The sequence below is a fragment of the Hydractinia symbiolongicarpus genome, chromosome 6, assembly GCF_029227915.1.
Source record: "Hydractinia symbiolongicarpus strain clone_291-10 chromosome 6, HSymV2.1, whole genome shotgun sequence".
Taxonomy (NCBI): Eukaryota; Metazoa; Cnidaria; class Hydrozoa; order Anthoathecata; family Hydractiniidae; genus Hydractinia; species Hydractinia symbiolongicarpus.
In genome coordinates, this window is record NC_079880.1 from 21608155 (window position 1) to 21621671 (window position 13517).

Below are 13517 nucleotides of genomic sequence, written 5' to 3' on the forward strand. Positions count from 1 at the left end.
TCTGTAATTTGCAGTTGATAGCTGAGCGTCGATTATTGCTCCACGTTACAATAGAAATCTTATACAGCGAGCAACTTCGAACGGGAGGTGTCCAACGATTCTTCCCGTACGTTTTTTCCATTGTATTATGGCAGTAAGAAAGAAGGGTGGAGTTGTCGATACGGTTGTCGCTAATGCTGCTTCGAAAGCCTTGATCGAGAAAAGTGGAGAACATCTGAAAAGATTGGACGTCGAAAAACATGTACTGGCAAAAAGCCTTTTTCGACGTATGGGTTTCGTAAATCGTGCAGCCACAACAGGACGACCCGAGATAACAGAAGGAGCCCGGAAAGAGGCGGAGCTAATTTTTCATCGTGAAATCGTTTCCAAAATTGAGAAACATAAGATTCCACCCTAAATGGTCATAAATATTGACCAAACTCCTTCAAAATATGCACCGGTTTCGTCACGCACATTAGCTCTACGAAATGCAAAGCATATCAGTATTTTCGGATCGTCTGATAAAAGAGCAATAACAGATACGTTTGGAATTAACCAGGACAATTAATTTTTACTTATGCAATTAATTTCAGTGTAAATGAGAAACATTTCAGTAATACCACTGCGTCCATAAAATTGATCGAAGAGGTTATTGTGCCCGATGTAGTTGCACAACGCAAGTGTCTTAGTCTCGATGAGAACTACTACGCATTATTGATACTTGACGTTTTTAGCGGACAAATGACCGAAGAAGTCAAGGAAAAATTAAAAGAGAATCAAATCCTATTCATACGTGTGCCTGCTAATATGACCAATTTATTCAAGCCACTTGATCTCACGGTTAACCGGTCCTTTAAAGCTATGATGAAGAGAAAATTTACTGAATGGTATAGCAAAGAAATAACCGAAGAACTTGAAAAAGAGACACCATTAGAGGATATCGATATCAAGCTGAAATTGTCCATTTGGCACCATTGCATGCGAATTGGCTTGTAGATGCTTTAGACTTCTTCACCTCACCTAAAGGCAAAGACATAATATTGAAAGGAATAACAAATGCAGTTGTTAAAGAAATCAATGATTTGAAAAGCCTAGATCCATTTGATTTTCAGTAGATCCATTGGCAGACCTTCAATAGCCAGTTGACCAGTCTGATCGTGTTTTTGACCCCAACGAGCAAAACTATTTCGTAAATGATAGAGAGGAAATTGAAGATGGTAACGAATCAGACGAGGAATGGATTGAAGAAGAAACCGTTGACGAGATGAGAAACATTTTTGATATCCTTGAAGATAAAGAGGAGGAACAAAATTAATTTTTATCTTTTATTTCTTCAATATCTGTGCTAAAAATATACATATCTGTTAAAATCTCATACAAAAAATCCAAATATTTTCTGAAATCTTCCTTGAAGGTACCCAATGCGAAAATTAGTTCCGCGATATTTTTCAGAAACCCTACGAGCGCGAAAATTAGTTCCGCGAAATATTCGAATTCAATGTCCTCGAGCGCGAAAATTAGTTCCCTTAATGTACTACGCCGTTGGAAAAATTTCCGAACGTACTGGTAGTCTTGTGAGCATTCTATCTTATTGCAAAGGTTCACAGGTCTAATCCCCAGTCGAGTCATTAAAAGGACTATAATTATTCTACTTTCCTTAGCGTTCAGTGTGACAATAAGTTTATGGTCTTACCTCTTCCAAAATTATGGCGTAAATCCTTCCCCCATTATCTTTTATTTTTTTTGCTTCCTTCGTAACATCTTTTGGTTGGAACTACTAGATGAGATGAAACCCTATGAAAGCGATGAGTTTATCGTCTGGATTTCATGCTCTGCAACTGTGCTTGCCGATGGTTGGTTAGAGTAACCAAAACAGAATATCAGTACTGTTCATACCATTTCTAATAGCGCATTTGCTCGCTTAAATAATGTTAAGTAGCTTTAGTAGTAGTAGAAAAAGCTATTCTACTCCAGTGCGGAGTCGTTTTACTTTTACTTCTTCTGCCCCAACTTAGGATACTTTGGAGTAGCAGAGGTTGTGGGAGAACCTGCCGAAATCTGACAAAGCAAGTTTAATATTTGGTAAACAAAAAAAGATTTTACACAAAACAATTTAAGAGAAAACATTTTTTAGTTTGTTTATTTGGCAATTTTTTACAAAACAGAACAGAAACACATCTAGCACCTGAAATCTCTATTTGGAGTTGCTGTTTCGACAAGGATGAAAGAGAGTACAAAAAATTATTCTAAGAACATTTCTCGTCACCCCCATCATGTTATTTACAAAAAATCGCTACATGTAGTAAATTATAAAAAAACTGAAGCTAGTCTTTATAATACGCCACAATTTTTGATGACCACGGGTTGTGATGTTTTCCCACTCTGCGATCCAACTTCTTCGCATTTTTTGACAACAGTGTCAAAACCTTCAATCACTTTTCCAAACACAACGTGTTTGTTGTCCAGCCTAGATAAAAAAGTTGCAAAAAATTATTGTGAAAGAAATCCAACGAAGCTCTTGCATTGAAAAGTGAAAAACATTCTTACCATGAAGTTTTGACTGTGCAAATGAAAAATTGGGAACCATTGGTATTAGGTCCAGCATTAGCCATGGAAAGAGTTCCAGGTCCTTCATGCTTCAATTTAAAGTTCTCATCAGGAAACTTGTTTCCATAAATTGATTTTCCACCTGTTCCATCACCACGTGTAAAATCTCCACCTTGGCACATAAATTGGGTTATTACTCGGTGAAATTTGCTGCCTTTGTATCCAAATCCTTTTTCCCCAGTACACAAAGCTCTGAAGTTCTCAGCTGTTTTAGGAACAACATCATCACGCAGCTATAAAAAAATTAAAACAGTCATGCAAATTATACAGGTAGACAGACCAAGGATAAATACACCAGGATAGAGGGCATTTTTAAGCCCATTTAGTTTTAAATTAAGTTGTTCAACTTTTACAAAACAAGGAACCCTGGTAAGCCCAGGCAATGTGAAGCCACTTCCACAGTGGCTACAGATTTAAAACTACTTCATTTTATATTGAAGAGCATAGTTAAATGTTAGGAGAAAAAACTAAAAGGAGTTTTCACGCACTAAAAATAAAGTTGAATGATAACTCAAAAATTCGCAAAAATATACCCAAAAACACCCTTTTGGGTATTAAAAACAAGGAGTGGCACCATTAGTGGTTATTACTTGTGCACTTTGAGTGGGAGACCAGAGTTCGATTCACCTTGCAGCATTTTCTTTGCGCACTTTTTTAAAAAAGATGTGGTGGCTAGGTAGAGCAAAGTAATCATCAGTCTATTTCATCAAATAAGGCATTCCTTTAGGTCTTTAACAAGTTCAAATAAAACAGAAGCAATCAATCTACACACTCTGTAATAGTTTAAAACTTCAATCATTATTCTGTGAGAAGAAATCCATAGGAAAAGACCTCTATTTATGAAATCTTAGCATCTATTTTCACGCAGGTGCAACATCCAAAAAGCTTACCACTGAAAAGTAAACAAATAATACCACACCACTGAATGACAGGATATATCCCTCTTACCATTTGTGAGGCTAGCCATGTAAAAAATGCAGATCTATCTACTTATTTATCACATTCTGTGATAAGTTCTGAAATATCTAAAAAAGGAAATAGCTAGCTAACATATATGAAGCACATGGTAAAAGCTAGCCAGTTCTCACCTCGAACACGATTCGACCAACATCCTTTCCTCCAATGGTCATATCAAAAAAGCACTGTGTTCTCGACATGGCTTCTGAGCAAAATCCTCTAATACCTGGTACTCTAGTAAAACAAAACAATGCTCGCGATGCCAGCTTCGAATAACGTACTACCGACAACAACAACTGAAGGCGGGAAAGGACATGTGAATAACGATGATGTACCTATATATTGTCGAATGCGATTACAAGTCACATATTATGGAGAATATTCCATTTTCAAGCATCTCCACCACTTTATACCAGATGCATAACTTTTAATGAACCTCGTGCCCAAAGTCCATTAATAAGCAGAAAGAGAGTTTGAAAAATGCAAGATGAAAAGTACGACTAGTATTTTTAGGGGAATGGCTGTAAGTACCTACGACATTTTAATCTTTGCCTAGGGTGGGTAAAATTGAACAAACAGAACAAAACAGGCCGTTATACAAAGGAAAGGAAAGTTATACAAAAGGTATTATTTTTCCAAATCGGCTTTCCATTAAAGTGACTGAAACAGCGCTCCGTCCGGTAAACAATGCTGGTGAGATCAGCTAAAAACGAAAGCAAAAATAAAATGTTGGAGTTTTAGCTTGTTAGGTAAACCTGAATAAGCGATATGTAGAACTTATTTCCTCAACAGGCTTTGAAGCTAGCTGCATTACCTTATATGAATGTACTTCAGGGCTATTTTTTTAACAACACGACTTTGTTTAGGTGTAGGCTAGAAACCACCCCTGCGCGCGCTCTAGCTATAGCTAGCTAGCTAGAAACCTTTTAAATAGGAAATATTTGTTTATTGGTAAAACTTTTTTTATTAAAAAAGAATATAAAAGGCCTTTATAAATCTTGTATTTCAGGTTTCAGAAAAATCCTTTAATCCCTGATATAGGCCTGTTTGTTTTTTTAACTTTCCAGTATGTATGTAAGTGTGCATGATAAAAAGTATGCCAACTTCCAAGCTAGACTTTTAATAAAGATTGGAACCATTCTCACAGAATTTTAGATGGATTTTCCTAGTTGTTTCTTTAGGAAAAAAATGGAATAGTGCAGTATTATTTGTCAGTGTGCCACTTGTTACTGTCCCAACCTGGATACCAGTTCCCTGTTGCCCCTTTTAGCATATTGGATCGCAAGACAGACATGATATGATGATGATGATGTGCATATTTTACATAACTAGCCTCAAAAATATCAAGGAATATACCCTGTCTAATATTTCTAGAAGATGTCATGGCTTAGATGGGGAGTCTGAGAGTATTCAATGCTTATTTTATTTCCCAATCTTCTGCGCAAGCAGAGTATGAGAGCGAAGCTCGATAACCCAACATCCTCAGCAGTTCATTTCCCAAATCTTACTGAAGGTGAAGGACGTGTGCGATTTGTTGGTGTTTGCGATTGGTAAACTTCAGCTATGCTAATCCGTTTTTAATTCTTTTTCTATAGCTAGCTATATTTTATTATTTTTCCATAAGTAGTAGAGAATTATATTTATTCCTTCTCTTATATAATTTTATTTATTTACTTACTGCTATAGATCTAAAATTTATGGTGAGCTGCAATCAAAATGGCAGACACCTCAGCCCCAAAAGAAGGTGGTGAACCCATAGTGTTAGAAACTCCAATGGATTTTTTAACTAAGCTCCTTCCAGCCATGCAACAACAGCAGCTGGAAGCAATCACAGCCCTAGGAGAAAAATTTTCTACTTCCTTGAACAGCCTCCGAGCCGATGTTTTAAACAATGATAATAACTTCCATGTGGACCGCAGTGGAGACAATTCTCCTGGTCTAAGTCATGGTGCAGATAAACAAAATGAAGCAAATGCTTCCATATCTGCAGATCACCCTAGAGGAAGGAAAAGATCCAGGTCTTCATCAGCAGAAACTTGCCTCAGTCATGTAGAATCTAGTTCTTCTACTAGGAGGCCTAGTAAAAAAGATGTTGATGCCATAAGTACATCAGCATCCAACCAATTGTATGATGGTTTAATGAATGAAATGCTGGGGCAAGAAGACAACCAGTTAGAGGACCCAGACCAAGATGTCTGGTCTGACCTCATCAAAGAGTATAACGATGAGGACTCCTTTGGCACAGAAGTAGCTCCACCTTTAGCATCTATGGCTAAACTCATGTGGTCGAAGAAACTTACCAATGAAAAATTGAAAGGCAGACTAGAAAAAGTCCAAATTCCCACGAATTGCCGTTTTTTGTCTGTAAAGAGCTGCAATAAACCTATATGGGCCAAGGCAGACAGCAAAAGATCAAATGATCTGGTATTGCAGAAACTGCAAACCACTGTTTCGAAAAGCCAAGTGCATATCTTACAATTGGCAGACCAAATTATTAAGGCACCCAAACAAGGAAACCTTATTGTAATAGAACCATCCATTTTATTAAATTTGGCTAAAGATGCTCTTTGTCTAATCGGTAACGCCAACCAGCAGCTAAATCAGTATCGAAGAGTCGGATTAATCGGTGCAATGCCTCACCTAAAAGGATTGGCAAAGGATGTGTCTGAAGAAGACTTGTTGCTGTTTGGAGATGATTTGGACAAAAGAATCCAATCATTGCAAGATGAGGAGAAAACTAGTAAAGTGCTCTCACGACCATCTACACCATATTCAAAAAATAATTTTAAAAAGTACAAACAGCCATCCTCCAGTTATTCCTCCTCTGCAAAGTATAACCAGTCAAAAAACGAGAAGACCTTCTCAAAAGATCGAAACCACTCCCTGAGAAGGTACACTCAAACCCTGAAGTACAAAGGGTACAAAGGGAGAAAACAATGGTAGGTAAAGACCTTGTTGTTGCTGACCTTGAGTAAGCAGTTAGGCGTTATCAAGCTTGTAATACTCACAAATTTTTGGAAGTTTGGAGGACTATCACTTCAAACCAGTATATTCTAGACATAATTGAGCATGGGGTTAAAATTGAATTTATTAGTGTCCCAGTGTCATCTTACCACCCAGTGAAGTTTTCACAAAAAGATTGTATAACTATAAGTAAGGAAATTCAACAACTTTTACAAAAGAAGGCAATCCAGCAGGTACAAGCAACAAATAACTGTTTTCTTTCAGGTATATTTATTGTCCCTAAAAAAGATGGTAGCTCAAGAATGATTATCAACCTTAAACAGTTAAATAGATCTGTCAGATATCGCCATTTTAAAATGGAAACATTGCAAGATGTTTTATGTCTTATCAAACCAGGTGTTTGGATGGGAAGTATTGACTTAAAGGACGCATACCACAGCATCCCTTTTCATATTGACTTCCAAAAGTTCTTAGCTTTTTCTTGGGATGGACAGTTTTACCAATTTCTAGCTTTACCCTTTGGATTTGGTCCAGCTGTTAGGATCTTCACCAAAGTTCTTAAAGCACCCTTTAAAGTACTAAGAGGGGCAGGTCATGTATCTGTTGTATATATAGATGATTCTTATTTGCAAGGTGACACTTATGAATCATGCCAAAGAAACATTATGGCAACTGTCTCACTTTTGAGCAGCTTAGGATTTACTGTACATCCAAACAAGTCAATTCTTGTGCCTACCCAATGTATGGTGTTTTTAGGGTTTGTGTTAAACTCTGCTCAGATGACAATAGCCTTAAGCGAGGAAAGGGTCATAAAATTAAAGTGTCTATGTAAGGACTTGCTGTACATGCATCACCCCACAGTTAGGTTTGTTTCCAGGGTTATTGGAACATTAGTTTCTGCCTTTGATGCCGTGAAGTATGGCAAGTTACATTACAGGTCCTTGGAGACAGATAAGAATCTAGCACTCAAACTAGGCCATGGAAATTTTGATTCAAAGGTTTTTATTTCAGAGTTTTCTATTAAGGATTTACAGTGGTGGCTCACAATGGCTCAGTTTACCAGACCTATACAATTGCCTAAAATTGATCTTATTTTATCCTCTGATGCTAGTCTTCAAGGATGGGGTGGCACTGACGGAAACTCTCAAATAGGGGGGCGTTGGTCTGAAGGAGAATTACCTGAGCATATCAATACTTTAGAGTTGTTGGCTGCATTTTTTACACTCAAAGCCTTCTTGAAAATAAGACATTTTAGACATGTTCAGTTAAGATTGGATAACACCACAGCTGTGGCCTACATAACAAAGATGGGGGGCCTTCACTCCATTGGTTGTAATAAATTGGCTGTTGAAATATGGGAATTTGCTAGAACATGTGATGTTTGGTTATCAGCCTGTCATATACCTGGTGTATTAAATACTATAGCTGATTATAAATCAAGACAATTTCAGGATAACATTGAATGGTCCTTGAATGTAAAACAATTTAACATAATTTCCGACATTTTTTGGAAATTTGATATTGACCTTTTTGCATCCAGACTCAATGCAAAATGTGAGGATTATTTTTCTTTAAGACCTGATCCAGATGCTAAAGCTGTAAATGCCTTCGCTCAGACCTGGTCGAATTTAAACTTTTATGCCTTCCCACCATTTAATTTGATTGGAAAAGTTCTTGCAAAGATAAATATAGATCAAGCCACAGGCATTCTTGTAGTACCTTTCTGGTCTTCGCAGCCTTGGTTTCCTCAAGCAATTAATATGTTATACAGGACACCTGTGTTATTTCCTCCTTCATCTAGATTATTGTTTCTACCGGGAACAAAAAGACAACATCCTCTACACCAAACCTTGTCGCTGCTCATGCTGCCTGTCTCCGGGAATCGTTACAAGGTAAAGAGCTTCCATCAGACACTGTCGATATCATTGCAGCATCATGGAGAGAAGGTACCCAGAAACAATACTCGGGTCCAATCAGACGATGGATACAATATTGCACTGGGAGGTCGATTGATCCCTATCATCCAAATGTGAAAGATGTGTTAATACACCTTACTGAATTATTCAAAGGTGGGTCTGGATATAGTGTTTTATGTACAACTAGAAGTGCTATTGCTTCAGTTGTTTCAATCAGTGGTTACAGTTCTCTTTCAGAGCATCCATTGATAAGCCGTTTTATAAAAGGAGTTTTTAATATAAGACCAAGTACCCCCAAATACTCTTTAATATGGGATACAAATGTTCTTTTGACTTATTTAAAGTCTCTTAGTCCTAACAAAGATTTATCCTTTAAGGATATTAACATCAAGCTGGCTTGTCTCCTTACTATTTTAGCAGGTCAAAGAGTTCACAGTGTCCATAATATATCTGTTCCGTATATAGATTTGACAGACGATGTGATGCTATGTCACTTACCTGGCTTGCTTAAAACAACACGGCCTAAAAAGACTGATAGGACCTTGATGTACAGGGCATTCCCTTCTGACCCAGATTTATGCCCACTCCAATGTACCAAAGCCTACCTGTCAAAAAGAGAACAATTGATATCTAAGGAAATTGCTCCGCTTTTTGTAACTTTTGGAAAACCTCATCATGCTGCCTCTAAGGATACACTATCAAGATGGATAAAATCAGCTATGACCTCAGCCGGTATTGATACCAGTGTTTTTTCCCCAGGCAGCTGTCGTTCAGCCTCTGGGAGTAAAGCAAAAATTACCGGGGTACCTCTAGATGTCATTTTAAAGTATGGCACTTGGAGTAGGGATTCTACCTTTTATCGTTATTATTGTAGAGATGTTATTGGTAGTGTGACAAGTCTTCATGATCTTGGTGCCTCGCTCTTGGACTCAGTTATGGAAGCGACAAGTCATGAATCTTAGTTTGCGTTCTTTTTAACATTTACATACTGATTGTAACATTATATTGTTTAAAGAAGTTTGCTCAGTTATTCAAATTTTCTTTGTCTTATCCTTCTCACCCTTTCTTTTGTTTTCACCACACTCGCTGGCCGCGTTTATGCATTGAAGTCTCATACTCTGTTTGCGCAGAAGATTGGGAAATAAAATTGAAGGATTAATCGAGTACTTACGTATGATGATTGATCCAGATTTTATTTTCCAAATCTTCTGCGTAAGCATGAGGGTGCCCTGCCCTCCCTGCCCTATGCCTTTTTGGCTTTAGCAGGTACACTCGGCCAGCGAGTCACGTTCTGTCTTCAAAGTAGGATTTTGGGTTATCGAGCTTCGCTCTCACCCTCATGCTTACGCAGAAGATTTGGAAAATAAAATCTGGATCAATCATCATACGTAAGTACTCGATTAATCCTTCAATTTTAAGCTACTGAGACCCAATTAGGGTCTGCGTTTTCCCAAACAACTCTGTGCAACATACAACCCAAGGGCTATGGTAACATTCACTCGGCCCTAGTAAATAAATTCCAGAATTTTTTACTTACTATATTACAGAGCTTAAAAAGTTAGCTAACAAGTCTTTTAAGATTTTTTATAAAGCTCTTTTTTTCTCAAGATATTCACATTTAAAGATTTCAGATTTAATTGTGCTGCATGAATTATGATGTCCTATTTCAGTAATAACAAATTTAGACATTTTTTGTTATCACCAATTTTAGACTTAATAAGAGATGAGCATTCAAACTTTATCAATGCATAGATATTATAAAGGTAAATTGGTTAACATAATATTTTTTTGCCAAAATGACACTTGTTTGCTTGTTCCAGGCCTCTTAATTTTTAGCTGATGAACTTATAACTTGGGATCTGCAACTTGATTTCCCTTTAACTAATTGAAGCCATAAAAATTCCATGCCAAAATGTAGTTTTCAAATATTTTTCTCTGATGCAAAACATGTATGCACAGTGTCTGCTATCTTTATCATTTACAGTTAGTTCAAAGCATTAAAATTTCACAGACTGAGTGACATATTATCTTGTGCATAATTAGGTAAAAAGTCTGGACAAATTCTGGCTTGGGACCTTTTTCGTCACACCTATCAATAAGTGCAGTACTGTTATTTTAAGACATTCCTATCCTCAAAATTCTTCCAATAAAAAATGTACTTTTAATATGCTTACTTAAAGGCGAGTATGTGATTTGTAGTTGTATATATATAGTTTAATTAAAACTATCGTTTTGTTTTGTTTGTTTGTTCTTGAATGATTTTGGTCAGAATGACACCATTTTTTTTTTAATTTGTGTGCATTTTTGCTTTAGTGATCAAACCTATAAATATGGTTAATGCTTTACTTGTTCACACTGTGTCTGACAAAGAGAATGCTAAACCTGCTTTATGCTACTGGGAACCATATGGTTTTCTGATTAAAAAGGTTTGAAAACATTGTGATCATTTTAAGAAATTGTTTTTAATCAAGCAAAAAATAAGAGACCAAGGCTTCTCCAATGAGGTAGAATGTTCAAATTGTTTATTTTAAATCAAGTCATGGTCTATGGTAACTTATTTTGTGAAATTTTTGCACAATTTTAAATATATATATATATATTTTTTTTTTAATTAATTTTTTTCGCATGTAATAGCACACATTTTATTTTCATGCACTAATTTGTAATTTGAAAATACTTTCATAGACACCATATTATTGCACATCTTAAAAAAGTAAATTTGTTGTATGGGTGATTGGTGCTCAAAAGCTTCATCAGTCTTGATTTTACGCCAGTCAAAACAGATTATTGTTGATATATGTGACTGTCCAGGGGAATTTGATAACAAACACTTGCGTTAATAAGCGTTTAAAGCACTAATTTAATGCTTTAACATTTAGCGCTATAATGTTAATAACGCTAATACAATTTTTTTGTAATGATAATAACGTTAAGACGATTATAGTAATTAGCGTTAGAATAACGCTATTACCAGGAATATTAGAATAGGTGTGCAATGATTCGCACGTGTGAATCAATTAACGCGTGCAATGTAAAACGCACGTGCAAAGAATGTTACGCATGCGTTATGGGCTCCGAGGTTATTTTTGTTGAGCATTCATTTTGTGGTAGAAAAGTGGGGGATGTTTTAAATCGTTAACCCCAAACATGATGATCAAGTGGTATAGCGTATATGTTAACTTTTTTTTTACGTCCCAAATATTATGCATGACTATAGTGTCATTTTTATTATTCCGCTTGTAAGTGTATGCCGCAAGTGTTATTCAAACAATTTTAAACAATTTATGTATAAACTTTGTTAAAATGTAGCTGAATTTTCTAAAGAAATTTTGAAGTTTTATTTAAGCCACGTAGATAAAGATTTTTTTTTAATTTAAAAACGAAGCATATATTTGCCTATTTGCTTGTGATAACCTGAAAAATAAACAATAAATTTATGAAAATGACAGTATAATCATGCATACTATTTTGGACATGTAGAAAAGGAAGTTAAAATTGAGAGAGTCGCTATACCAGTAGATACTCGATCATCGTGTTTGGGGTTCACAATTTTCTACCGCAAAAAATGAATGCGCAACAAAGATTAACCTAGGAGACCGTATTGCACGCATAACTTCCTTTGCATGTGCGTTTTACATCACACTTGATTTACATGTTTACTTGATGCGTTACTTAACTTATATGTGCAAATCATCGCACACCTACTCAAATATTTGGGCTTTTACTTTACAGATTATCTGTTTTAATACACAGAATAGAGATGATGGAGAGTATTATTCATTCAAATTTTTGTAACTTTTATACAAAGTCATGACGTGACCCCATAATTTTTTTTTAAAAAATTCTTAAGCTTAAAGAATAATGCTAAATAATATTAACGCTTTTAACGTTAATTTAATGATTTTAACAATATTATAAATAATATAATCTCTTATAATAATACAGAGACTGTGTCTGTTTGTAACAGGCAGAGTGGATGTCTTCATTTTCCTTTGATGTGGCCGAAAAAGTTATGTCTAATATGTTTAATTTTTTGACGTTAGAGCGCGACGAAAATAACACTATTTCAACGTCAATATCCTATATTAAATTAATGATGCTATTACAGTGCACCTAAAATTTTGAGGCCAAATAACTTGGAAACGAGTTGGTGACGTCAATGTTTTTTCACCGCATGGGTAACTAGGGACCACCTGGGACCAATTTGGGTAATTTTCCAAACCTGGGTCCCCAAATCCGTTTCGGAATGAACGGGTTAATGACGTCATCAAAAACCTTTAAATCCTAATATCTTTGCAACTGTTTGTCAAAAGTACATGATCCTACACATTTTCTTGATCAGCGTTTCATGATCTATACGATGAAGGCAACAGGTATACAAATTTCTAAAAAAGTTTTTTAGGGTTTTGGCGGGCCATTGCTGACATCAGCAAAATTTTTAAAACCTTCTATCTCCCTAGGCGTTTGTCGAAAACATATGATTTTCTATACAATATTTTGATCAGCGTTTCAACCTCTACACATTACAGACAAAGAATGACTAAATTTCACCAATTTTCTTTTTGTATATGCACTGCTGACGTCAGCAAAAAATCTAAAGCAACCTATTTTTCCATTGTTCTTCTGCCTTAGTGGATTTTTCCAGGGGCTTTATCGACTAGTATTTATATAATATTAATATTTGAGTAGGTGTGCGAATCATCGTCATCATACAAACAACTATACATCTTTGGACCTCCAAACGATCTTCCCTTTCTTGATCTTTGTTAATGTTACTGCTTTTAGTTTGCATCTGTGTACGTTTTGTCAACAGTAATTCAGCTAGAGCAGCCGAAGTATAATAATTATCTGTAAACACATGACATACCCCTGACAAGCCCATCATAAGTACATGGCTCATAGAATTCTTGATATACTGTCAAAAAACTTGCCACAGCATCATTGATTTCTCACCGAAAAGGTTCTGTCCAGGTGTAGTAATGTCTAGTATAACCTGATTTAAGTGATCCAGTATCGTCTGCTCCAATACTTCTTATAAAATGGCATAGTTATTAGTCCTATTTTGAAATTAAGGACAATATATGTTTTCATTTC

At 35.9% G+C, this 13517-nt stretch overlaps 3 protein-coding genes across 4 annotated transcripts in view; 2 read left to right on the top strand and 1 right to left on the bottom strand.

Moving 5' to 3' along the window:
• Positions 1 to 2220: 2220 nt before the first annotated feature.
• LOC130647566 (peptidyl-prolyl cis-trans isomerase-like) lies at positions 2221 to 3867 on the bottom strand. Its single transcript, XM_057453468.1, has 3 exons — positions 3675 to 3867; positions 2527 to 2819; positions 2221 to 2446 (listed from the first exon to the last, which is right to left on the bottom strand). The coding sequence occupies exons 1-3, from the start codon at positions 3741 to 3743 to the stop codon at positions 2311 to 2313; spliced, it is 498 nt and encodes a 165-aa protein (XP_057309451.1). The 5' UTR covers positions 3744 to 3867; the 3' UTR covers positions 2221 to 2310.
• A 128-nt stretch (positions 3868 to 3995) lies between these two features.
• Positions 3996 to 13517, top strand: part of LOC130647564 (AP-5 complex subunit sigma-1-like) — a 39290-nt gene continuing 29768 nt past the window's right edge. The window contains exons 1-3 of one of the 2 annotated variants that reach the window (XM_057453465.1): positions 9576 to 9811; positions 10135 to 10186; positions 10737 to 10849. In XM_057453465.1, coding sequence (XP_057309448.1) covers positions 10147 to 10186; positions 10737 to 10849 — 153 coding nt within the window. In that variant the 5' untranslated portion in view covers positions 9576 to 9811; positions 10135 to 10146. Of the gene's footprint in view, positions 4067 to 9575; positions 9812 to 10134; positions 10187 to 10736; positions 10850 to 13517 lie in introns of those variants that run through there. The other variant, XM_057453467.1, reaches the window with a different exon arrangement.
• LOC130647562 (uncharacterized) lies at positions 6550 to 9459 on the top strand. Its single transcript, XM_057453463.1, has 2 exons — positions 6550 to 8576; positions 9298 to 9459. The coding sequence occupies exon 1, from the start codon at positions 6810 to 6812 to the stop codon at positions 8538 to 8540; it is 1731 nt and encodes a 576-aa protein (XP_057309446.1). The 5' UTR covers positions 6550 to 6809; the 3' UTR covers positions 8541 to 8576; positions 9298 to 9459.